General features: G+C 40.9%; 1 protein-coding gene across 1 annotated transcript in view; it reads left to right on the top strand.

Moving 5' to 3' along the window:
• ANO10 (anoctamin 10) overlaps positions 1-18,886 on the top strand; it is a gene marked incomplete at its 3' end in the record, with an annotated part of 127,562 nt that extends 108,676 nt beyond the window's left edge. The window contains exon 12 of the mRNA XM_081996656.1: positions 18,851-18,886. Coding sequence (XP_081852782.1) covers positions 18,851-18,886 — 36 coding nt within the window. The remainder of the gene's footprint in view (positions 1-18,850) is intronic.
• Positions 18,887-27,617: the final 8,731 nt, after the last annotated feature.

Raw genomic sequence — 27,617 nt, 5'->3', positions numbered from 1 at the left:
GAGGATACTGCTTTGAATCAGTGACAATGTGAACGATCCTATGGACAGGCATTGAAGGGAGAAAAGGAAACTACCCATTAATAATTGGAGTTGTCAGAAGTGTTTTGTTGATATGCAAATGTACCATTTACCTACTTCCAAGTCCTTTTTAGTCTAGCTTGAGGGGACAGGGCATATATAAACTCTTCGGGTATTGGATAAGCAAAAAAGTATTCACACTGTACTTTGTTATGAATATGCATCCGCAGTGTGAAACTGCGTAAGGACAGCATGTGTTAGTCTTCCTGGAAGGCGACATTTGGTGTGTGTACAAAATGTGAAAATATTAAGAACAAGCCTGAGGGGAAGGCAGATATTTAGAGAATTGAGAAACTCAGAGTAGGATGTTACGTCGTGAAGCACTTGAAATGCATGTATAAAATACATTCATTACCATTGCGTTTCCTCTTTAAATCAGATTTGTTTCTAGCACAAGATTGGGGAAAATTCTGGACAGAACCTACATGTAGTTCAGACCGCCAGCAAATCTGTTCTAGACCATCTCATTGAAACAACAGCTGAACTATGAAATGATTGAATTGTGAAGTGATTAAACAAAGAAAAATGAGTATGAGAAGGTTACTCACGCTAATATGAGGGCTTCTTTAAATATGTGAGCAAAATAGCAAGCACATTAAGTGGAGCAACTATGGAAACATGTCCGTGAAGGATGTTTCTTTAACCTGAATGTCTGTAGCAGTCAACATACGAGCACTGCCTGTTCTTTCTCTCATTCTCACGTGGTGCATCATAAACGCAGCATTTCTGCTGCATTTCAAGTCTCATACGCTTCTGTGTAAAAGCAGCAAGACTTGGCATTTGGGAAATGCAAGAGGTTTTGTGTTCAAAGAAAGATGGTTAGGGTCAAAGAGCATGTCAGTCTTCAATTAGTATGCAGCATCCTTTTCAGTTTGCATGGGGAATATTTTAGCTTCTTATTGCCTAGTTTGTAGTTAATTCATTACATGCTATGCTGTAAAAATTGCAAGAAATGTGTATTTGCAGAGCCAAAAGTAACCATTTTTTATTATTCATACAGAGGAATGGGTGTTGTATGTTCAAAAGATTATAAAGTACTAAAATGTATTATGAGGTAATTTAGAAAGTAGACATCAGTGGAGTTCCCTTAACCTTCGCTTCCGGAAATTAAACTGAAGTGTCTGACACGTATTTTTGTGAACTCGATATAATATTCTGCTATATTCTGATTTTTGAAATCATGGGGCATACTCTACCTTTCTATAGACAGACATATATACATCATTGCGTATGTAACAGACTTGGTATCGCTGTGTTATGGCAGCAATATTATTTTGCTGCTCTGTGTTTACTTTATTAAATAAGAGACTGAAGGCTCCAGTATTCAGAGGGAATTTTGATAAAAACCAAATTACTTTATGCACGTGGAAAACATTATACCATTACATAAATAGCTGTATGCCTAAACAGAATAATGTTTTCCTGTATGTACTCTCAGCATTGGTTGTCTCTGATGTGCAGTTATATGAATTACAAGTAACATGGCATGTGGTGATGGGTAGCTCCTATGGAAGAAAGAACGCTGTTTAGAGTAGGTCTGTTGGTGAGATAATGTCTTTTTGCTTCTGAGAAGCAGGCTGTCAGGAGGTTTCAATGGTGCTTTTAGGCTCTGCATACCAAAGCATGCTATTTACGATGCCAGCTCATATAAAACGGATTAGAGAAGCCAGGGGGAAAATATCTGGCAAAAGAACTACATTCAGACAGATACTTTTTAAAGCTCTATTGTATTATTTTAAAATTTTAGTAAAATAAATGAAAACTGAATGGAAAAGCAGGACTAGAAACAAATAGAATATTTTATAGTTAAGATACTACAGTACTCTTTTTTTTTTTTCTTTTCTATTGACAGTGGTAAAACTTCAGAAATCATTTCAGAGCGTTATGCTCCTCTGTAGTTTGCTAGGTTATTCACCCAGTAATAGCTGTAATGTGCACTGCTTATGGCTATATATCCTGTGAAATGGATTGAAGAGCAAAATATTTGCTTTCCGAAGAAATATTTGGAGAATCTAAAGTTTAGAGGGTTTTGGGGTTTTTTCCTTCTCATTTACAGGCTTTTCTGCTTTTTTTTTTTTAGATTGCTTTAGTTCTTGAGTCTTTGTTAGAGCTGCATAGCTAATCTATGAATTTTTTGCCTGATTCCTTTCTTTTCTTAGGAAAAATCTATCTCTCTTTGTCTGCTTCCTCACATGGTGATAATATAATTCATATTCCAGCATATTCTTTTTTTTCTACTGCATCAATTTTTGTTTCACCTGGAAGATCTAGGTGGAATTTGTGTGGAGAAACAAGCAGTATGTGGTAGGTCATTTCTGCAGTGGCTTTGCCTTGAGCCCAGCCATAGCTGTACTTTCTACCTTGTTACCTCGGAGCAGGGCTGTCCAAGACTATACTGCAACAGTGCACATCTCCACTGAAGAGTCTGCTGCAGTTCTGCGTCCTCTCCTTGGTCCCTCAGAGCAGATGAGGAAACACTCAAAAGATGTCCTGTTTGGGCAGAAATTCTTACCTTGTCAGACACTGAAGGTTTGGTATTGGCTTTTTCTGAAAGAAGAGGACAAGCCAGAAAGGAACATCTCCCAGATAAAACTCCAGAATGAATCATTTGGGCAGTTGAGCAGAAAAGATGGAGAGGTGCAGACAGTAATTATCTGCATTTGGGGTGGGGGGGGAACAACACCCCAAAACCCCAGGGAAAAGCAACAAAGACATTCAGATCACAAAGCATGGATTTTTCCTTTCAAAGATGAAAACCAAGTGCTTTCTTTAGAGATTTTTACATCAGGACAGAGGCCAATTTGATTCCCAGGTAAATGGAGATATAATAATAAATATAATAATAAAACCATTTCTAAAACAGGTAGGCAAAACATGTGGTGGTATTTTGAGCGATCTTGCTCTAATGATGTCCAAATCGGTTGATCAGACTTTTCAGGGATGTGACCAATCAGTGACATGTTAGGAGAATTTTAAATTTCAATGCAAAGAAAATATTTTAAAGGTTTAGCAGACATGTGCATACATGCTGATTCCATAGCTTTTGATAGGAAAGAAATGAGAAAAAGTTGCAGGATTTTAGAAGTCTTCATAACTATTTTGGTAATTCTCACGTAGGAGATGGTACGTCTGCCAGAAAGGCTCACCAATCCCGGGTTTTTAAGATTCAGGTCAGACCTGAACCGTGTTTTGTCTTATATATTGCAGTGTTTATATAGTTGTAGCACTTAGAAGGCTTATGCACAATAGGACTTCTGTTGCCTTAGCTCTCTATAAAAATGCACAAGTGTTAAGTTCTTGCCCCAGATGTCTTTTTGGACGTGTGTGCTACATATACAGGTCACCGTCTGCTTGGCCATGCAGGTTCCAAAAGCTTTGTGCAATTCTGCCTGTGAACTGCTTTTGGTTACCTAGGAAGAAAAAAGAAGAGTTGAAAAATCTTGGGCAGCAACACAGCCTTAGATGTTTAAGGACAATTTTACCTCCTATTGGAAGAGCAGGGCTGCCTGAAAGAAAATGGGGATGCTGGATATTTGTTGAAGAGCAGTTCTGTGGTGGTGCCCACTTTGCTTGAATGGTTTGAAATAAATTGAAAAACTAAGGAGGTCTAATTCCCTGAAAGGATGTTGTTTCTTATCAGCATCTTATTAAGCTGATGGATTTTTTCAAAAGGTAAGAGTACTCGTGTATGTGTGTGTGTATATATATGTGTGTGTGTGTATATATATGTGTGCACACACCCTGGAGTAGGAAATTTGCTAAATAGATACTTTTTTTGTGACTCTTGGTCCTTCCTGTTTCTGACTTGAGATGCTATCAAATTAATCAGTCTCTCTCTTGAAAAAGGCTTGGTCATCTTGGGGAGATGAAAAGGTCTGTTCTTACCATGTTTTAGCTAACATTTGGTAACTAGTGGTGAGGTAAAATCTTAATGAAATGAAAGACAGATGGCTTTGGGTTGATGGAAGTACTGTTGAGCAAACCCAGAATTTAGGTGATCTGCCAAGTTGAGAAACTCTGAGTGACTAAATTAGACTCACATGTGGTAAGCAGACACCTTTCTTCTGCAGATGGGACACACCCAGAGTTTCCCTTGTTTCTAAGTTGGTGATGTTGAAATTATCAGACCAAACTATTAATTAGTTCATCCAGTTACTTCTTCTCTGGGAGTGATCAGTCCTGTTGTTTCCATGAGAAGTGTATGGAAGTGTAGTGAACACAGTTAAAACTTTGGAATAACTATTAATGGGAGCAGTTGCTTCCTTTCTGTATCAATTAGTATTAAGCTTATTTCATGAATCGGAAGAATTTTCATATCTGCTTCACAAACAACATTATTTTTAATGCCCCTGTGGAGGTTCCAGTTTGTTGCATAAGCATCTAATACAAGAGCATTTATATGGATCTTAGCAATTCTGAATTGTATTTTCTTTTCTGTTGTTTTCACAGCTCAGCAGAAGTCAAGAAAAGAGGTTCACTCATTCACTAACATAGAAAAAAGACTTATTTTCTTCTCTTTAGTCGAACCCCTGCAGACTCCATAAGAGAGAAAATTTTGTTAAGGTGTTATTTATATATTTTTCCCAATATTATTTGTGATTATTCCCAGGTCACAGAAAGACCAAAGAAATTCAAGAAGCAAGTTCAGCTTCAATGGGATACACTTCTGTGGTCAAAAGTTGATAAGATTGCAAAATTCAAATATAATTACTTGAAGGTTATTTATATATGAGATTAATACTTGGTAATATAGAGTAACATATATAATACATATATATTTTAAAGTAATGCTTAATGCTAATTAGTCTTTGGGGTATACAGTCTGCTGAAGAACTCCTTTGTTGAGCTGAAGTGTGAAGTCCCCATAACATTATGGTAGCAGTATTGGCCAATTTCCAGATTTCGCACAGGTTACAGTATTAGGAGGAGAATTCACAAGGTGACAAAAACTAAAAAAACCAACGCATGGAAACCGAAACCTAACAACCTCCTGTTGATGTTGTTGATAAGGCACCTTTAAATACAAGCATTTTACTGACACTGCTTGTTCCCTAACAAACTAACGTTGTTAAGGTCTTTATTTGTTCTTCTGTGTGTATGCATTTTCTTTTTTTTTTTTTTTTTTTTTTTAATATACATGTAGATGTAGTATACAGGTACAGAGAGAATGAGAATCTGTGTGCGGGTGCTATTGAGTTCCTTTTGTAGATGCACTCCTACAGTGGCTTATTGTAAACCACAGCCTACAATTCCGTTTCTTTTTACTGGGCATACTCTTTTCCTTTGATGTATTTCCTTATGCCACTAACAATTACCGTTATTTCCTATTAATATGGAAAAGGATGTGCTCTCTTTTTTGTATGAGAGAGGTATTTACTTTAGATTATTGAAGAACTCTTTTGCTATGGTTATGAATTATTATTGTTTTAGCAAAAGATGTAACTGGCTGCCGTAGCTTTTGCAGTTCTTTTGTTCCCATAATGGTATACAGAATTTTCACTCTTTGCTTTCTGATTGTTTCCAGTGCCAAGAAGGAAATATGAGCATGTGAGCACTGATGTATTATCAAGCTCAAAGTGCAGAAAATGGATTTCTGCAGCTTGTTAATATTTTGTAATTATTTGTCCTGTCCCAGCTTGCGTGTTTGATTTGCCCTGAAGGATCTGTGGAAATGTGTGTTCACCTTCCATCTTATACCATCACATAAATTTACAGTGAATTAACTAGGTGACTCACTGGATAATATTAACTCACTTTACTGATGCAAAATCATGTGATGTCTTAAACATTTATTTAGAGTCCTCTGACAGCACTTACTGGCATGTTTTTTAAAATCTGCTTTGTTTGACAGATGTAACAACCTGTTTTATAAAGGTCTTACTATAAAATGTATTAGACAACGTATATTTTGTGGCAAATGGTAACGTTGTACAGTGTTTCTATAGCAATAGGACAGTTTTGATGTGCTACAGCTAAGATGTTGAAGAGTCATGATTTTAGATATTTGTGGTTGCATGCTAGATAACATATTTACTGTTGTGCTAGATTAAAATTGAGAAATAGGAATGTGATGGTACTAGTAACACAGAGTACCCAGTAAAAGCACTTTGTATAGGAAACATTTCAAAGCAAAGCCTTGAGGTCTGAGAGAATTAAATTAGTGTGGCAATTTAACATGAATCACAATAGTTAGTCCCTCAGTGCATGCTGAAGCTGGCACCATTAGCTCTAATTTCCATTGAAGCAAAAGAAGGAGGTCAGTCTAGAAGAGAGGCTGAACTGAAGCAGTAGATATCTGTTCAACATGTCTATTTCTAGGCTTCGGTTTGTTGCCAGGCTTTATCCAGCCCCTCAGAGCAGAGCAGCAAGGGGGGCTGTGGGAGCGGTACCCTGTTCTTCCTTGCCTTCCCACCGCTCCTGAAAAGCGGAGCAGGGTGATGGGAGTGGGAGGAGGAGTGCAGCTCTTCCCACCCGGGAGCTGCCAGCCTCCAGGGCCAGTCCTCTCGGCAGTTTTTCTGCCAGCAAGTTTGGCCCTTACCGACCAGGGAATTTAGATGCAGCGGGGAGCAATTTCTGTGTTGGAAGAAACTGGAAGACAGATTTAAGGGAGAGGGTGCAACCAGGGACAGCAGAACACAGGATGGGGGAATCGGCAAGGAATAAATAAGGAAAGGGAATAAAACACTCTAATAAAGAAAGCAAAAATACTTGATAGAAATGAAAAAGCAGAAAAAATAGAGAGGAGTGTTACCAAAGCCTATGCAAATTGACTTTGTGCATGGAAAGGCCACATAGACACAAGGTTCATGTTGAAAAAGTAAAAGAATAATTTCAGTATGCTTGCCCTTTTTTGCAGTTACTCAAGTTTGGTTTAGAAGGTAACAGTTTTAATACGAAGTTCTAAACCTGAAAGTGACAATTTTATTAAAATCAATTCTTACAAATTTATATGAATTTTATACAAGTAGTCTGCTTATTGTTTTGCAGAAAAATTAAGTTACCGGAGAGAATCTGGGTTTGTAGGATTGGCAAGGCTTGAAAATAATAAAATTAAGTAGTCAGAAATCATTCCTACATTTTTCCCAGTCTAAACCTCGTACTAAAATGTTTTTCTGTAACAGCTCAGTTATGTAGTGTAGGATGTTCCAAGGCACTAAAGGAGATCTCGGAAACAGAGTACACACTAATATTCAGCGTATCTACAGACATTGTTTGTCTTCATGTTACAAAGCTGCTTAAAGATTCAAATCTCTTCAGCCTGAAAATAGTAGCTATTATATAGTTTTAATTTTCCATAGCTTGCTCTTTACTGCAAAATAATTTCATAAAGCTTTGCAAAGAAATTGGTGATAGTACTAGAAGCAGAAAACAATAAAATCTTGTTAGGGTCTCTGATAGCAATACAGATTTCTCTGAAAAGGGGGCTGTGGAGGAAGAGCACCCAGGGCACGGCAGTACTGATGAGTACAGCATCTCATTGATGTAACTCAGGGGAGTACTTTGTTTTTCTAGTGAAAAAGCAGGCAGATGGACAGGAGCTTTACCAGTCAAGCACTACGTGTCTTCACTTCTGAACAAATGCCGTAAACAACCTGTAGCAGAGAGGTTTTCTTCCCACTAATCTGTTGGAAAAAAAGGAAAAGCATTTTGTTCACACGTAACCTACGAAGCGCATAAAGGGAAAGTCTGGCTTCGCTGAAGTAAATGAGAACTTTGCCATTGCCTTCAAGGAAACCAGACCTTTACCCTTGGGTAGGTTGTTTAAAATTACTACAGGCATAGCAGAGTAATTCATAAATATTGTTATACCTATAATTTAGGACTATGTCAACTGTTATAACTTTACTCATTTTGAAGTGATGCAGAATTATAAACTACCAAACCAACCTTTTACTCATTTTCAAAATACCTGTGCAAGCTAATTCAAAGTTTATTCTGACTCTTCTGCTTATTAGACAATCTTTTCTAGTTCTCAGAGTAATGTGTCATATCCAGTTGTGCATCTTAAATGAAAATGGCAAGTTTAATAAGCTATGTGTGTCCATTGTATATGTATGTATATCTGCGTGAGCGTTGTGAGATCAAGGGTTTCTCTAGCCCTGGCCTCAAAGTGGCAATAAGCAGATGCCTAGGATAGAGTGGAGGGCAGGGCTAACATTTATTTCCCCATAATATTTTCCCATCTTCTGTGCTCAGCCCAAGAACCTCCTGAGACAGATCAAACCATAAATCTACCATACCTAATATGAGTAATTGACTTTATCTGAATAGGTATATGCCTTTATCTGGTCAGATAGATAGCAACTTAAATATATTTTTAAAAGCACATGAATACCTGCAACTGATCAATACTTATGCTTAGCCAGTGTTTAATTAGTGGAAAACAAGTTACCTCTTTTTCCATATCTGTCTAGTCTTCCCAAGGAGCTGGGTGCTTGGCAGAAGGGGAATTTGCCTTATCACAGGTGTCTTTGGTGCAAGAAGGAATTCCGTCAGTTGTGCCATTGCCATTCTGAAAGTGTCTGCAAAGGGAGCCTTGATACACCTCAAAATTGGTAGAACTGATTTCTTCAGAATATTTATAAAATGACTGCAACTAGCAATTGGTTACCAGCTCTATGTTGATTATTTTTAACTGGGCTGTGAATAGGCAATAGCAGGTAATAGCAGAGCTCCCCCTCCCCAGAAGCAGAAGCAAGCTTGTCTTTGAAAAGAAACACAAGAATGAAAATGTTACTGGAAGTGATACTGTAAGGACAAGTACTTGGGGCAGGAGAACCTCTACTGGGGAGGAAAACAAATAGGGTGACCTGGCAGGTCCCTTCCGTTGCTGGTCTTGGATTAAACTCTTGGGTAGAATTGAGGGTAGTTCTTCACCAAATAATTTAAACATTGAACAGGTTTTCCTACTTTTCTGCAGTGAAATGTTATTTTGTGAATAACTGTGGTAACAATAACTTTAGGATTTAACTCCCTTTCCATGCTGCTACAGCAGATGAACTGAGAGGCAAATTCCTTCCTAAAAAAAACCTCCTTGAAGAGAGTGGTTGCTTTTGCTGTGTATCTGCCCAGCACGTAGCGTGGAAACCTAATTTCTAAGCATGTAGCTTATACTTCAAGTGTATTTTAATATTTTCTACTTCCATTGTTTGGTGGTTTGATTTCTCTGGTGTCCTCTGATGTATTTGTTAGGATGAAGTTTCTTGCCTGCTACAAGACATACAGGAATTTTGTACTTGGGGCATTTTGGCTGGTGTGTGGTAGCAGGACAGAGCACAGCCATACATCTTCCGTGCTAACCTGCTTTTTGTAGCAGATTTATGTCACAGATTTTTATCACAGAAATTTCAAAAAATAGTTCCTGAAGTTGGGTTCTTTGTTTCTTATCTGGAGTCCAATCTAGATTACTTAATTTCCTGCATAGAGAAGTAACCTTTTTTGTTGTTGTTATTACTAATTTTTGGAAACGGATTAGGGCTCTGTTCAGATTCACAAATTAAAAAATTCCGAAAGAAATGTGGGCCCAGGTTATTATTCAGGCAAGCTGGGCTTGGGCTGGGACTAGACATGCCTTTGTGTCCGCTGGGAGAGCCGGGGGCGGACAGGGTGCTAGTGCGTTGGGTGCCTAGGTATTGATCTTTGCGTGCCTGGGTTCCAGTCATGGCCAAATCTGCATCCAGAAAGTCCTGGAATTACGGAATATTTTTTTGTTGTCTTCTGAGCATTGGGCGTAATTCATTTTGAGAGACCATCTCTGCTTTTTGCACAGTCTATTCCCTGCTGTTGCATGGGTTACAAGGAGATGAGTTTGGAGCAGGCTGCCCAGGGAGGTGGTGGAGTCACCATCGCTGTAGGTGTTCAAAAAACATGTGGACGTGGCACTTCGGGACATGGTTTAGTGGGCATTGTGGTGTTGGGTTGATAGTTGGACTTGATGATCTTAAAGGTCTTTTCCAACCTCAGTGATTCTGCGATTCTGTGTTCATGCTCTTGATGTTTCCTCTCTTCCTTTTGTGGCATTAAATAGTTTAAACTGGTCTTTTGCCTTTTGTACAATAGAATTTCTTAAAGGATGTTGGCAAAAACTGTGTGGGTTTTGGCATGTGCAATAGTGGAATAAATGTGTGGCCTCCTCAGGGCTAAGCCTCTACTACTGTGTGGGTTTGTGCAGTCGAGGGAGGCTTGTGTCTATAACCCAACAGGTCCCTTCCAGTCTTAAGTTGGAAAAAGTGGAAGCACAGAGCTCACGTAGCTTTGCTTGTCTTGAAAGCGTTAGTCTAAAACTCGTATTCTCTCAGGAGCTCTAATGAGCTGTGTATTTCTGACATCACCTGAGCACTTAATCCTTCGAGCAGAAGTGTGAGGAGAAAGGACTGTCGGCTCCCTCTCTGCAGGGCCGCCAACCTCCTTCAACTCCTTCGAAACGCCTGGTGCTGGCGTTCAGACGCTGGTTTCGCTGTTTCTCAGGCAGGGTGTGTGCAAAGCTCATGAGCTTAAGGAGTAAATGAGCGTATACCGAGCAACCTGTTCTTAGCCAAACTGTTACCGCTGTTACGGTTGGATTAAGGCTAACACAGCTATGCCTGCAGTTACGCTTCAGTGTCGGGCATATCCATATCCATAAATTAGGGGGTTGTGTCCAGAGGCACACACTCTGGAAGTGCTCTTCCAAAGGGTAAGTGTGTGCTCAGGGGCATCCTCCTTAGGGTATAAGCTTCTTAAACTTCAGAGAGGAGGAGTGGTTTGTTTTACCCATTTTCTCTTGATTGCAAGTAGTAACTGCAGACTGGTAATGAACACTATCCAAAACTCCTGAGAAAATAAATTTTATCATAGCTCACACTGAAACACTTAAAACATCGTTGACGTGCTGTTCACCCAGGGACAAACTGCGCCCTTAAACTGTAGGGAAGTGTCTTTGACTCAGGTCACAAACTTAAAGAAATGTATGGCTGACAGGCAGAGATCTGGTAGGACTGTGCGGTCCGCCCCTCCGCTCCGAGGTGCGATCAAGGTCATGTCACTTTGGCTATTTTTGCATCATTGCTTTCATAGCTAGTCAATAGTTTCTGACTCCAAAATCTATTGACTGGTTGCGTACTGGGTGGGAGGTAATTGCATAAGCTAAAGTGGGAGCATTTGCTAGGCTGGCCTGGCATCCCGTGAGTGCGGTTAGAGCACACGCTCTTCGTTAGGCATTCAGACATACTGTTTAACGTTGTGTATTTAGCTTTCGCTTTGCGACTACACCGTCAGATACGGTGGAAGAAGTGAATTTTAGAAAGTATGAACTAAAACAAGATGAAAATAACTGAAATGTTCTGAGGGTCAGAATACATAAGCTATACTTTTGAAGAAAGTACTATGATACTATCTAATGTGGCTTCTACATTGCACAATTTTGTACTATCTACTGAACTAAAATAAGGTTTGGGAAAGGGTGACTGCTACAGCAAGAATATTGTAATGAGTATTAATTAATACTTTGCAATTTAAATTGGAGACAATATGAAGTAGATCAGAAAAAAATCTTGGAAAAAATCTGCTACAAATGGGGTTGGCTTTGTCTGCTCTGGCTCACAGCGCTATTAATCATGCACAATACTCCAAGGCACGTATTATGTGATTCTGCAGATTTTCCTGACTCTGCACTTACTAATTTTGCAAACTTACTGTTTCATTAACACTAGGTTTTTTTACTTGGTATTCTGTCATTTTGGCATGCAAGAAAGGAAAGAGAATTATTTTTTTTTGCTCTTTGCTGTTACCTGCTATTTGTTGTAGCAGATTCCCACTCCAGATCTGTAGAGTCCAGGCAAACTTCTCTGTCACAATTTTTGTAGCAACAACAATAAAAATGGCTCAGCCTGGAAGGGACCTCAGAAGGTCTCTAGTCCAACCCCCTGCTGAAAGCAGGGTTAATGCCAAATTCAGACCAGGTTGCCTGGGGCTTTTTCCAGTCGCGTCTTGAAAACCTTGAAGGACAGAGACTGCAAAAGCTCCCTGAGCCCCTGCTGCAGTGCTTAATAATTCATGTAGTGATTTTTTTTTTTTTTCTGATTTCTTTGTGTCATGGTGGTGTTGGGTTGATGGTTGGACTTGATAATCTTAAAGGTCTTTTCCAACCTTAATGATTCTGTGATTCTGTGACCACTTTGTTTCTTGTTCTCTTCCTGTGCACCTCAGCAAAGAGCCTGACTCCATCTTCTTGCTAACCTTCTTGTAGATACTGCAAGTGTCTAAGCCTTTTTTCACAGGCCATGTGCATCAACTCTCTGCCCATCTTGTGTCCCATGGCTAGACTTAGTGAAGTTGATCAGTATCCTTCTTATACTGGAGGGCCCAATACTAGACAAAATATTCCAGATGCAGCCTAGAGGTAAGGAGAGAAATAGTAATTGCAGTGCTTGGTAACTTTTCAGTCCTCAAAAGGTTAAATTATCTATCATTGCTTACAGAATCCTTCTCATGAGACCTACATAATTCAACTTTGTTTCTGTGCTATCTTCAATTTTAAATTCTTCTCACTTTCTCATAAAAAAAAACCCCAACAAAAAACTGCATTTTGGCTGTTCAATGCTTATGTATAGCTTTTCTTTATAGAGAGCTGTTTTCACTGGTTTGCAGCATCACAGGTCCATTGGCCTTGGGTCTGCTAAACAAGGAAAATTGCAAAATTGTTCCTACAAATCCTGAAGAACAAGCCTTCTATCATATTACTTAAGTAGGGGGGAACTGTACGCTGGAAATCACCAGCTTTCAAGAAGACTTAAGGGTTGTACTGGCTAAGTTACTGAAAATCAGTGTTCAGTGTTATATTGTGGCTGTGTGGCTTTATAAACAGGAGTATACTAGGTATAGAAGGTGTTTATTGCTACTGTAAACAAGCATCAGTTATTTCCAGCAATGGCAACTAAGGGGTTGCTGAAAAACTGGTCAGAGTCAGAAATGAGGCTTGCAAGTTACCCCAGACCTGAACTCCTTCAGCTCCATTCCCTGCAGAGAGTGTTAAATGCCACATGCGGAAACCTTGAGGGAAGGTTTGTGGTTCTAGAACTGAAGTTACCACAACTTTCCACCACTATAATCAGCGAGAGCAAATTTCCATTAAATAAGTTCCTACACTTTTACACAGAATAAAATATTAGATGTAGAAGAGGCTTTCCGAGTTCTAAAGGAGGTGTTAATTTGCCTCTTCTCTAACTGACTGGTACTTACACATTAAGTCGATACAGTTCTTGCAGTTGTCAGCAAACAGCTCAAGGCACTACCTTGGCTGTGACTGTACAGCATTAGGAAAGAATAATTTTAATACATATCCATCATGTTTTCGTATTATAATTGATTTGAGAAAGTGAGAAAGATACCAGTAAACTGCTAATGAGCCGTTCTACACGGTGAATACAGGAAAAACAGAAGATGGAGCTGCTGATTAGAAACATCTGCCTTTATATCTTTTTATATTAACTATATGGCTAGTTACATGCCTGCTCTTCATATGTACGAGCATGTGTGTGCGTTGAGTATGTATATGGAAAAGCACCAAATGGGTGAGCCATTAACTCCTGGTTTCATCGATTTTCACTTTTAAATGCTTTTTATTTTTTAAAATGGTTTTCCTCAGGTTGTGGTTGAATTGTTGGCCTTAACGCAGACAGCAGTAAAATTAAGAGTAGTTAGAGGCTGGCTTCCAGGACCAAGTATAACTGGAAAATAAGAGTGTTCTAAGCATTTGACACAGAGCTCAGCAAGTGCAAGAAATGAACATTAAACAGGCAACCAGCAATGAGGAAAGCGAAGGCTGTTAGCCACCTGATAAAATGTTGGCAGTCCTGTAGAAACCGTACAGGAAAGTTGAGGGTGTTTGATCAGATGATGAGCGTGTGTGAAAAGAGCACTGGTAACAGCAGAAATGCTGGGTTCCCTCCGGCATCCTGCCGTGCAGAAAGAAGGTCGCAGACGGATTGGCAAGGTCAATCTTCTCGGCCGCCGGGGCATGCGATGCTCGTGCTCAAAGCAGCCCTAACTGTGCAGAGTGAGATGCAAAGCATTTCATCGTCCGTGGGCTCTGTGCACGGGGTTTGGCAATGAAGGTGGGCCGCGGTTCTCCTCACGCCGTGCAGAAGCGACCTGGATTTCCAGTGAGGCTGCAGTTGAGCAAAGCCCAAGCGCTGCTGGTGGTAAAACCCTTGGCAACTCAACTGGTTTTGCTTTAATTGAGGTCTGTGGTGTTACTGTGTATTTCTCTTAGTTTGTGTTTGTAGCTATTTCTTTTACTTGCATATATTAATTAGTATTGTTCAGAGCACTAAATCGCAAGATCCAACTTCCGTAGACCCCCTAACTGGAGAGTTACCAGTTGTTGATAACTACAGTCAATACCTTGGGTACTAAAATTTGTGTTTCTGGCTGTGAACACACAAAGGAAGCAGCCTGATTTCTAGGCTTGGTATGCAAGTCTATTTGTGGTGTGAAAGTATCTGTTATGTTTTATTGAAGTGCTTTCAGAAAATTTAATGTTGAGACATAGTGAAATCTAATTAATTGGTAAAGCCTATTCGTAAACCACATTGAAGAATTTTTGCTAATTCTGCTGAAAGTACTGTCTAATTATATTATGCGTGCTTCACAAAGAAGTTTAAACTTAATAAAATGGAAATAGCGAATTTATTGAATTACAGCAGATAAATATTTAAAGCGATTCCTAACAGTGGAATTTCAGAACAAACTGCACTCTAGCCCCACTACAATCAACGAATATTAGTTTAGACATACGCTTTGATTGGTCTGTACTGCATCCATAGGCTACTGGTGCTACGCGTGCTGCGGAACGCAGACCATGGCGTGGCTGGCTGGGGAGTGGGACTGCGCCGTCCGTTGCACCAGCCACCTCTTTTGCAAAACGGAAGCATAAACCCTTCACTAGTAACTCTCAGCTGATAATAAATGAGTGGTTTCTTGAGGCAACTCATCTCTGAACTATGCCTCTGGTTACTTTACAGAGGCTTTTAACACCCCACAGCTGAGCGGTGTTTTTTCTTTGTCATTATGTATCTGGCAGGTTGGAAAAGTAGATTGTGAAGATTTTAATACCTCTTTTTCTATGTTTTTAAAATACTGCTTAAAACTTAGAAAAAAATGTCATTTTGACGGAAGGGTACTTAACTCAGCCCCAGAGGTTTGTCAGTGAGCCTGTTGGGGCCGTCAGGAGAAAGATGATCTTAAAATGTACCCTGTTGGTTCCCTTTCTCAGTATCAGAAAAGAAATACACTCCCTTTCCCATATGTTGTCCTAGAGAAATATTTTCCCAGTAAAAAGGAACATTTCCTTTCACAGTAGAAGAAAACTTAAAAATTCTTCAGCCTGAACTTGGCAAAGAATTTCACTAACGGTGCCACCACATGTTGCTTGCCGAAGTGATAGCTCTCAGGGGAGCCTGGGGCTGCCAGGTACTGCAAAATATGTTTTGGTGTTAGAAATGATAAAGAAGAAATGAAATACGCAGCTCTTGGGGTTCTAGCATTGCTTACGGTTCTTTTCCTGAAATAGGCGAGTGACAGCATTTGGACTGGGTTTGCCCAGGCTGTGTGCGCCATGGCAGCATGTGAGGTTATTTTAAGAGGGTTTTCTACTCACTGGCCCACTGAAGAAGGTGGGAAATTCGTTTGTTCATCACATATTTTAAATATACTAGCATAAGATTGCCAGCGTAAGAGAATACTAGCATAAGGTTAGCTCAGTTAAAATTAGGCATTTATTCAAAAATAAATGACAGTAGTCCCACTTGTACAGAATTTTTGGAGAGATTATCATCTATCATCATTAATAGTCACGTGCTTGGTTTTCTTCCAGACTTTGGCAAGCTCTGCATAAACCAGAGAATAAAAATGCCTTTCCAATTTTCTAGATTCCTCATCAATCCCCGTATAATTACAACAACACTCAGAATTTAAGAAAATCATTCTCAAATAAGAGAATTAGGTTTGAATTTGATGAATCGTGAACTGAATCAAGTTGTTGTCTTCTGTATCTTTTTAATGTTTTTACAATAGGGGTAGAAGTCACTTTAATTAAGATGCTGGAGTTTTATACAGACATTTATTTATTTAAATAAGTGAATCAGGATGAAGAGGAGGAATCTGTATTCCAGCATTTAGCTATGGCATTTTTTTCTGCACTGTTGCTATGGCCAAGCAGATAAATATTTGCATCACAAACTCATTTTACTTCCCTTACAGGTGGCACGGAAATACAGATAAAAATGGTAAAGAAGAGTTATTATAGGTGGGTTTTATCACGCAGAATAATGTTTTGAAATGGGTTCAGGCACAGACTAGCAGCAAAGGAAAGTTAGAAGCTGCTGTGTTGAAGCAGTCTGACATCTTTATGTTATGGCATGGAAGTTGAATGAAAGCGTCCACTGTATTGCAGTTTCCTCTTTTCCAGTGTTTTTTGATAGCATTATTAGATATTTGTCTTTCTAATAGCTCATATGTACTGGGCCATTTGTATAAAATCAAGTACAAGCATAAAAGAACGAACTTTAACTCAGAAGCATGTGTCCATCCACCACTGGGTGGATGATATGGAAACTACACAGCTGCTTTAGGAGTTGGAAGCTGCATAAATTATTTCTTCAGATGATGGCTCACATTTTTTCATGCCCAGCCTTTTTCTTTCCTTGTCTGCCACATTGCCTCGATGGAGGCAGCCCTGCTGGCCACCAGCCTATGGCCTCCTGAATCCCAGCAGTGCTGTGCATCTCCTTGCCTTTGCTCCTCACCCTGTCCTTTGGGCTGGTCTCCATCTAGTCCCCTTCCTTTGGCTGTTGTTTTCTCAGTCTTCTTCTTCGGGGACTTAAATCACTGTAATTATTTCTTAGTATATCAGGGTGGTTTCCAGCCTTCCAGATGTTTCAAGACCCTTAGCTGATAACCCCAGGCAACATGAGAGACGCCTTTGGCACAGCTTAAACTCTGCTCTTACTGCCTCTGTAAATTCTGTATTATGAAACATCCTCTTGAACAAGAAGCTTCCAGGAGTGGCTCTGGTTTCACTTACTCAGCAGGTATTTTCGACGCCTGGAATTGTTATTCTGGTTTCACACTGAGGTCTCTTTGGTGACGTCTTAAGATAATGAAAACAAAAACGGTTAACAACAGGATTGGAAATAACACATATCAACATAGCAGTCTGCTACCTCTTATATCACAGGATGTTTTCGTTCAGTTCAACAGCAAAAAATTGGGCAATGCAAAAATACTGAATAACAGTTACAGCGTAACATTCGTGCTGTGGGAAGCTGGGGGCAGCGTTGTGTCAGTCGGTCACTGACCTTTTAAGATCCCTTAAAAATGTAAATATTTAAGGTTAAATGACTTCTATGATTTTTCTAAAAATACCTCCCCCTTCTACAGTATTGGAAGTCTTCACAGTGAACTAAAATTTTACATCTGTAAAGAATGTACCTTTAAAAACGTGCACACCAATAGGCCAGTAGGTAGATCACCTCACTGACTAAAGCAAATTGCATTTGTGTCTTCAGACCGAATATCTGCTGTAACAAGGAATAATTAACAACTTTTTTTTTTAACTCCCTTTGTGTCTGAGATTCTGATATTACAGTCTTTCATTGTGGTGAGCATTTCACGTATCAGAAGTTATCTCAAGGAACTACCCTGTATTTTAATAACTAACTAACTAACTAAATCTGTGATTGAGATACGCATTCGTAATTCCCGACTTGTATCGATGTCTTCCTAAATGTAAGAGCAGATTTCCAGCAAAGCCCATCAGCGGTACCTGCCTGTGCCTACTGCCATTGTCCTAGGCAAGAGCCCATGCTGCCCGAGAAGCGATGACGTGGCTGCCAGTCACCCTGCACGCAGGGGTGGTGACCAGAGAAAGGGCTCGGGGATGTCCAGGAGCAGCGGTGGCGATGCCAGCTCACTCGGTGCCCTGTCATGAGCACGGTTACTGCCTAGGAGTGGCAGAAGACAGTTCTAACACAAGAGTAATTTCCCCCGGCTTTTCATTTTGCTGTTCTCACAGCAGGTCCCTCTGGTCATGAGTCTGAGGGAGAAGGGTTTTTTCTGTATGTGTTGGGCCCAGTAATAAGGCATTATTCATCATGAACAGAATTAATTAATATACAAGTTGCATCATCGTTTGCCAAGTCCTTTGGTGGGATAACCAATCATAGAACAGTTTGGGTTGGAAGGGACCTTTAAAGGTCACCTCGTCCAACCCCCCTGCAATGAGCAGGGACATCTTCAACCAGATCAGGTTGCTCAGAGCCCCGTCCAACCTGACCTTGAATGGTTCCAGGGATGGGGCATCTACCACCTCTCTGGGCAACCTGTGCCAGTGGTTCACCACCCTCATTGTGAAAAATTTCTTCCTTCTATCTAGTTGAAATCTGCCCTCTTTTAATTTAAAACCATTTCCCCTTGTCCTATGGCTACAGGCCCTGCTAAAAAGTCTGTCCCCATCTTTCTTATAAGCCCCCTTTAAGTACTGGAAGGCCGCAGTAAAGTTTCTCTGGAAAAAGCAATACCTCTGTTAAAACTGTGTCATTTGCAAAAGTCAGGCATAACAGATGTGTGGTTTTGTTTTTAACTACCAAAGCTGGAGTTGTTGTTTTTCTGTTGCGTAGTTCTATTATTCAGTTGGATTCAGAAGCGTCCTGCTTTCAGATTCTGCTGTTTTGTGTCATTTGTCGTGCTGCCACCCCACTTAGCGACCCTCCTCTTTGTTTCCCTTCTCTCACAGCAAATGAAGCTTGCGGCTGAGTCGCTGAAGGAGTAGACGTGAAGGAACGAGGGTGGCTCAAGCAGTCACATGTGAATGCGGGCACTTCTCCAGCAGTTGATGATGATGTGTAGCTCTCCGCGTGCGCTCTACCAGCTATTCAGTAGGTGGCACCTGCTTATGGGATAGTTGGTAAATATCCTTCGCCTGACACTGTAAAAAAAGATATTTTCTCACGCTCTCTTTGTTTCTTATATGCAACCATTTGTGAAGTTAACACCAAGTAAAGCACCCCAGCTTATGCTCGGTCTGGTTGAAACCTGCCAGACTCACCGTGCTTCAAGTGGTTGAAAACACATCCTGTGAGTAAGCATCCAGAAACTAACTGGAGTTTTCAACTGCTACTTTGTAAAAGGAAAAAAAAAAAGGTAGACTAGTATTTAATGTGCAGTGTACTGTCCCTTTGGGGTTATTGCCCCTTTTGTTCCTTTATTACAATAGCTAATCAATCCTGTATTATTTCAAAGACTTGCTTATTAGCTACCTTTTGCACATAGCAAATGAATTCAGATATTTTATACATTGCATAATGAAATACATGATAGTTCCCTATATGATCTGAGTAGTTGAACATAGATATTATAAAGTATGCATTATATACTCCTGTGTGCTCATTATCTAAATGAAGCCCCAGCTAAAATCTTTTCAAAAGCTGGGTAAGAAGCATTCAGTAGGAAACAGATTGCTGATCAGTAATTTATGAAGTTTATTTATTTTTTAATTTACATTATATTTTGGTATCACTTCCCTGGATCTTGAACTGCAGTATTGTATGAATGGATCTTCTGATTAAATGAACTGATAGTAACAGGTCAATTAAACTTCATACTGGCTCACTGCATACATGAGTACTGGTATATCATCTGATTTTTTTTCTTGGATTTCACAAAAAGGTAGTTTTCCTAATGTTTCATTGTTTTCTGACAGTAGTAGGACCAAAATCTACAGCATTTGCTCCTGTGACCTTGAGACAGTTTATTTTCTCCTGCTGTGACCTCCTTCATCTTTGCTAGATGTAACTTACCTATATGTGACACTTGCTGGAATTCTGTTTGGAAAAATCTGCTGTTACAATAATGAAGGTATTTGCTTGCTCTGCACACTTTGGATTTCTGCCACAGGGCCCCCACAGCAGAGTAGTAGGAGTGAGCCAAAATAATGTATTCTGTCTGGAATTTCAAATTAGCATTCCTCAAACTCCGCAAGTGTGGCCCAGTAAGAAACAATTCTGTTCCCTTGGGAAGAGGAGCAAAACCGTGCTACAGCTGCTGTCTCCGATCTTGCTTCTCCCACTCTGCGTCCCCCACGCTGCTGCTATTTCAGGGGTATCTCACGGGCGGCTGCTGTTTTGCAGCCTGTTCCTGAAGCTGTGGCAGGGTTGTGGCTGCACCAGCCCTGCCCTGAGCAACCAGCAGGGATCTTCCTGTAGCACCATAGAGATCCTAAAACCAAAACTTTTATTTGAGGAGGGGACGAGCATGTTCTCCGTAAAAGCTCCCCAGCTTTGCGGTTTCTTGCCCATGTTGATCTGAAGTAGCTCATGTTTGTTCATGTTTTACTCCTGCTGCCTAGTCAGTAGCTTTGAGTGAACGGTTCAGGACCGTTTAAGAAAGACCGTTCAGATTTTCAAGAAAAATCTGTGGGATGGGTTCCTGGTGGAATATGTTCTTGTGAGCTTGTCGTAGCAGTTCTGAGGGGATTCGGCTGGTCTGTTATTTTGTGCTGGTTTGTGAGCTCAAAGTTGGCGTGTTTCAATGATGGCAACTGTGTCGGGTGTCTGGAATAATTTTCCAAGATGGGTTGGAAAAGGAATAGAGTCGTGTGTCGTCAGCTGTGATCATGTGAAAAAAAAACTTGTAATGACTTCTACAAAACTGACTTTGGGGTTGTCCTTGTGGTCCTTCCATTGTCCCATTTTCTGCAGACTAACAGGAAAATCACTAGTAAGGTTTAAGTATGTGGTGACATAAGTGACAGGAGCTGTTGCCTTTGCCTTGGGCAAATCCCTTCACTTCTGCTTAATTTCCTTACTTATAAATGGGGATTATACTGTTCTTTAGGTGAATTCTTCACCTAAAGCTAGTAAGTATGGAAGAATTACGACCTTCCGTAGTGTGAGAGAGAAGTATGGTAATCCTTTGTTTTATAAGAAGTAGAATTTGTTCTAGATACTCGTTTTAGCATCAGAGCTACTACACAATCATGATAATGTTTCTGTCCTACACTTAAGCTTGCTGAGAAAAGCTACCTGCATATTGCCAAGTAATATTTTGTCACTAAAGTGAAATTTAACTCCTATTCCTCTGTATGCAGCTCTCTGTCCTTTTACTGGGGGTTTGCTGTGTTTCATACTGTTTGATCTTGGGTTTTGGTTAGTTTGTTTGAGGGTTTTTTTACATTCATGTCATCACTTTTTATTTCTCATTTGAGAAAAAAAACGTTTCTGTCCATGCTTCTGAATGTCTCTGTCTTGGTATTGTTTTCTTTCCTTCTGCTGTAGGTGCATCTGTAAAAATCGTGGGATGCTAGGGATGAAATTTACTGACCAAAAAATCTGTTGTCAGATGAAAATATTAGCCAGAATAAATAAGATATTTACCAGTAACTGCTATTCACTAGCCGCGTAATCTGTCTGTCTGTTCCTAGTCTGGGTAACTGCGTCCCCAAGGCACGTGGGAGCACAGACTTCATTTTCCCGTCGTGCTCAGGCTGGCGCCTGTGCAGAGCTGATGTACGTACAATGGAGAAGGGCACGTGGGGAAGGGGAATGTGCACTGAATGAAAGGGAACAAAGCTGCCTCGACCAGAGGTGTCCGGTTCCTGGTAAGCATCCTCCACCTTCTTCCTTGGGTGATGGAGCAGTTTGGAGCTGAAGCGGCGGCATGTTCACAGGGGCGTGCGGGAAACGCGCGTGGGCTCTGCGCAGCTGCCTCGAGCCTGGGCAGGGCGCGCGTTACGCTCTGCCCCTGCCCCCGTTGTGGGCGGCGAGTCCGTCCCTGGAGGCTCATGGCACAGTCCGACACCCAACTAGAGACACCCCCATGGCGAGGGCGCTGGACCTTTCAGGAGCGCAGGCAAACAGACTTGGGTCTGTGGCAGTTCTTCTAGTGCCCGGGTGTAAGAAATAAGATAAGTGCATCTCTGGCCTGAAGGTTTAGGGAGAAACCTAGGATGAGCCTGGAGGCAGCCCGTTCCGTACAGTAGCCTGTACCTATCCATAAGGCTTGAATTTTAAATGGCTCTTTAGCAGCAGCAATTATAACCAAGAAAGCTGTTTTTAAGGAAAAGGACACAGTCATAAATAATACACTGGTGATAAAAAAGTTCTCTCAACAGGTATGTTGTCAGCCACACGTCTAATTGCATGGCCCAGAGGCAGCTGCTGACTCAAGATCTCTACTGTACTGCAGCACCTCTCGTGAACTTGAGGACAGTAGAAGAGGAAAGCACGGGCATTGTTACATGAGGAAAGGTTCCTCTGTAAGCAGGCAAGCAATTCTGGGTATTTTAGCCTACCTGGACCTGAGGGAATTGGTCTCAAATCTCATTCAGGATGGGCACCGATTGAGAATTTAGTTCCTTAAAGCCAGTGGGAACAATGCCTACTGCCACCATGTGCTTTCCTCAGGAAGGCTCTCCCGTGCCTCATCCAGGAGTTGCCAGGGGCCAGTGCCAGGCCGGAGCTGACAGCAGAGGTGCCTTACTGTCAGCCCTGAAGACTGAGAAGAGGGACCTCTCTGCACCTGGCTGCTTGATCTCTTACAGAGGCATGATGGCAGCTGTCATGGTGTAAGAGAATTCACCAGCCCTTCCTCCTTGCTCCCACGGCTACAGTGCAGATCACTCCCTGGGCACTCACTCAGGCCAGAGTGCGTGTGGTGCACAGATCCTGGCCTCCTGCCTCCCCCAGCCCTGAACTTCTCCGAGGAGAGGAGGGAAAAGGAAGAAATAATAGGAAAATGTTACACAAGGGTTTGCTGAAATTGCTTACTCAGGACATCTGACTATGACATGCCTGAGAGCCTCGTGAAGTCCTTGCAAAACCTGCATGCTTTTCACGTCCTCTAAAGTATGTATACTTGCATTTTTCATATGACATAATCCTTCTGTCATCTGGGAAAGCAAATAGAGATCACACTTTTTTTTTCCCCCCCTAAGGGTAATAGATTTACTCTGTCACTAATTCAGGGTTCTTGACTTCTAGAAATTGATGTCATTTGCAGCACACACAGATGGACCGAACTGAGTCAACTTGTTAAAATTGTAATTACTTGTAAGTTAAAAAAAAAAAAGCCACAGCCTGTGCTGCAAGAAGGGAGCAGGCTGAAGAAGCAACAATGGCCTTGTTCCAGAGAAGGGCAACGCATTCCTTCAAAGGCTGCACCTACGTGACTTGAGCCAGGGAGCCTCGCTGGCTTTAGTCAGTAAGCAAGGAAACAAGTGAGTCACCGTACAGTCACACCAAGGCGTTATTACCCAAAACACCTTTCAGTGAAAGCGAGTCATAATCTGGAATTGGTAACAAGCCAGATCTGTTCTGATTCATACACACACACTCAGCCATGGGAAAGGCCGTCGGGGTGGCTGGGCTGTCTCTCCTGTTTGGGACGTTCCCATCGGCCCCTGTTGTCTGTTTCTCGCCAGCCATCCACCTTGGGATTTCTCCATAACTGGCTGACACATTTCTTTCTTTTCTTTTTTAATGACTTTTCATTAGCAAGTAACTGGCCTGCATGTACCAACTACTGAGTTGTTACTGCTTGGCCTTGTCGTCGAAAAAGAGGAGGGTAGTACAAGATTTGAGAGTCCTTCCGCCCCATTTTGCCTTCACCCGCGGTGGGAGGCGCACCAGCATGGCCCCAGCTGCAGAAACCCACAGGTACAGCATCACACAACTAGCCCATCATAAAGCAATTGTACATTAATTGCATAGAATTTCATGACCTGTTAGATGCCAAACAGCCCTGTCCACACCCTCTCCAGCTGGTTACGATTCACCAGCTATGAAATCACTAGCTCTGCATTAAACCACAGCAGCAGCCCCCGAGCAGGTCATGCCACGCTGCTGTGCCCACCCAAGGCCTCTCTGGTGGTGGTACCCTGGGAAAAATGCAGCCCAAAAAATCCATTATTCTACACTAGCTGCACACTAAGGCGATGAGGGTGGCGGCACAGGCCTGGCTCTGAGCTTAGATATTTATTTCAGTCCTTCTCTCAGTTCTGTACTGACACGCTTCATTTTGGACTGAATGCTGCAGAGCAGACGTTTTCCAGCACGTGGCAGTCTGAGCCTAGTGACACAGGGCAAGTCATAGGCTGGGAGGCAGCTGCAGTAAGTGAGTGGAATTAACTCCCAGGGTGCTGTTACATGTGACAGCAGAAACAGAGCAGAGCTGGCAGGCAGAGCTGTGGTTTTAGACATGCCAGTGCATTGTGGCTTTGGATCCAGTGTGGTTTGGGTGGCGATGGCTTTGCCTAAGGCACCCATCTTCTGGTGCACGGTCAGCACACCCTGCTACTCACTTCTGAGGTGTATTGGTGCCAACGCTACCGTCGTTTTTTCCACTATTACCCGTTTTATACTACAAAGATGAATAGTACTGGCATAGGCTTGGATTAAAAACATTGAATCTTTACTGGTGAAACTTCAACTCACATACATACATACATCTTCACAAGAAAAAAAAGAGACAAACAAATACTAGTTTACACACCAGCTGTACAGATTTGGCAAACTGGTATGCAACCAGCCATTCCATCTAACAAGAACAACCCAAGACAAGCAAAGCACCTTGTTTTCCCCAGCAGTGACACAACTCCCACACCACCTGTGGCTGAGGTAAGACTCATCCCACTTACCCAGGCACAGGTGCATTGAAGCCCCTCAAATGCAGCATTCCAGAGCCACCCAGGCACAGGCTGCCAGAGCAGCACCCACTTCGCCAAGATGGTAAGCAAGCAATGGAGGAACACACATGGATCAAAAACATTCTCTAGACTACAGCAGCTCACGCAGTTTACTAATCCACTTACTTACATCATTCTGAAGTTCTGCCTAAGAAATGGCTACCTCAACCATTAAACAAAAAGCTACTTTAGCAGCTGCCAGCCATGACAACTTTTAAGCCCGAATGAACAAGTTTGACCTGTGCAAAGGAGTAACCGAGAGTTTGCAAATTAACATGCATCCACACAACAGCATTGGGTGTTTGAGGCAACCGAGTTGACATTTCTACTGCTTTCTGTTTGGATCAATTATGCAACGTGACCTTGACCAGCACTGGTCAGCAGGAGAACACGCTCCCAGCACCCTGCCCTTACGCAGTGAACACCAGGAGTAACAAAGTAAGTAAGTGCATCAACACGCACAGCACAGGTTATGTGTCAATCAAGAGATCACTTTTATTAACCAGATTTTCCATTTCTGTCACACACCATGAATGTTTATACAATGAAAAAGCCAAACATTGCTGGAAGCAATAAGAACCAGCTGATATTTCTGTACCCTCTTAACACACACACACAACACACACACGGGTTCTTTCTTGGTGAGAAATTTTTATATTTCTGTTCATTAATTCTGCTTATTTATACTGCTACTCTTAAAATTCTGTGTCAAGATTGTCACATCTTAAATACAGATTAAGTTGCTAGAGGTACATTTTTTTATATATATATATTTATATACACACATAGAGAAAAATACAAGACTAATTGTTTTTCCACAATATTTAATTTATACACTACTGTAACTATATGCAACTTTTTAAAGACACGTTAAGGGGTACAAGAAACTTTACTTGCTCTAAATAGTTTGGTCCAATATTATCTTAATATAGTGGTTATTCTCGCCCTTCCTTTTAACGTGACAATGTAATACAACATACAGCACATGCACAATCATTCACCTATCAACAAAGGGGTAACGGACAGCACTCGGACAAACACCTGTACGCCCAAAGGTTCAACCCACCACACACAACTATAAGGCTATAATACAACTATGCAGCATAAATGGTCAACACTGCTGTTCTAAAGTGAGCACCATATATACAGTCTTATATAAAAAACATCGGGAACAAAATACACCTGGGGTTAGTTAAAAGGTGCCATTCCAAGGCTGTACATAATATCAGGAAAGAGTATTTACAATACTTGGAAAAAAGCTGCAACAAATAAGTTTATTGCCAATGCCCTTTATAAACTTGTCTCCTACTTGGATGTTACGCTCACCGTCTGTGAACCACACATCTCATTTCTGGCCCTTGGTAAGATCCCTGCTCAAAAACTTCAAGCAAATATGTTCTATGGCTTCACCCACACATCTATTCTTGTAGCTTTTGATTTATAAATACCACACTGACTGAATTGCAACTAGAGTTTAAAACCTAAAGAAGTAAAATGCTTAGCCTTTGCCTTCTTCAGGAAGCAGAATGCAAAATCCTGGGCTAGGCTAGCCAGTAGGAATACCCTATGCGATTTGGACTCTTTTAGTAAAGTCTTTTACTCATCAAGAAGAGCTGTCACAAGCTGTAAAAGTTACGACCAAGCGTAACGCCGTTCTTTGGTGCTCTGCTCACTCTGCGGCGGACATGAAAGGAGTTGCGTTTGACCCTTCCGCAAGTGTTACAAGACACTCACCAGCGTAAATTCCTCTCAGGCCTCCGATGTCTGCCCAGGGCGCTGCTACATAATACCACCAGTTTCACTAGCATTGCTTAGAAGACCCAGTGCACAGCATGAAAAAATAAACCATTCTTGCCCTTCCCAAAACTAGGAATCTGCAATATATTTTATTCTAGATAATAAAATTCCACAAAGTTAATACATCTGGTCAAAAGTATCCTTTTGTACAGAAATACTCTAAATCGAGACCTTGCCATGGCAATGGGAAACTCAACTGAAAGGCTCAGAGCTGTAAAATAAACACTCTCCTATATGATATTTTTAATTAACTCTATGAAGAAGCATGATTACTGAGGGGAAAAAAGTGGTATACATGTGGGAAACAGCAGTATTTTAAGTCTTAAAAAGAATAATAATGAGAAAAATGTAGACGACAATAACAATTTCAATTTGAATCCAATTACCTAAAGGTTTTCCCATCCCTTATTGCCTTTTGAAATCTCAGGGAGGGGGGGAACAGATAAGGGAGAAAGTTTACAGGGTAAAAGCCTAAAATATTAAGTGTCATGATATACTAATAACAAAAGTAATTCATACAAATACTTTGTTTTCAGTTAGCATGTAAAAACGCAGAAGTTACCTGTGTTATATTAAAAAAAGAAGATTGTCTGCTTGTAATATTAACATATTTCTATGGGAGAAAAGCTGCCTTACAAATCTACTTGCCTTTTTTTTGTTGCTGTTTTTAAAAAGAAAACTGCCTCTAGCAAAACAAGATCTTTTCCCTTTGATTTTTGAGCCACAGCTTTATCCATATCATAGCTTAAGACAAATAGGTGTGGGTTTAAAATCATATTTCAAGATCGCTAATTTTCAGTGCATCTTTGCTTTGTACAAGCCTTGGAACATCTGAAAGCTCCCTGAAGAGTTTTCAGCATCAAAACATTATTGCTTTGGTTCTGTTTCAGACACATAGAAGTATGCCACACATCACGTATTTTAGATATCACAGAAGGTCAGAACAAGAATTAACGTTTCACAAGCAAACAAAAGCTTCTCTCTCTAGTTTAAGTGCAGAATATGAAACTTCTAAGTGCTCCAT

Source organism: Phaethon aethereus (genome assembly GCF_964289735.1).
Source record: "Phaethon aethereus genome assembly, chromosome: 2".
NCBI classification, from domain to species: Eukaryota; Metazoa; Chordata; class Aves; order Phaethontiformes; family Phaethontidae; genus Phaethon; species Phaethon aethereus.
Note: the sequence above shows the minus strand (reverse complement) of the source record. Positions and strands in the feature narration are given on the sequence as shown.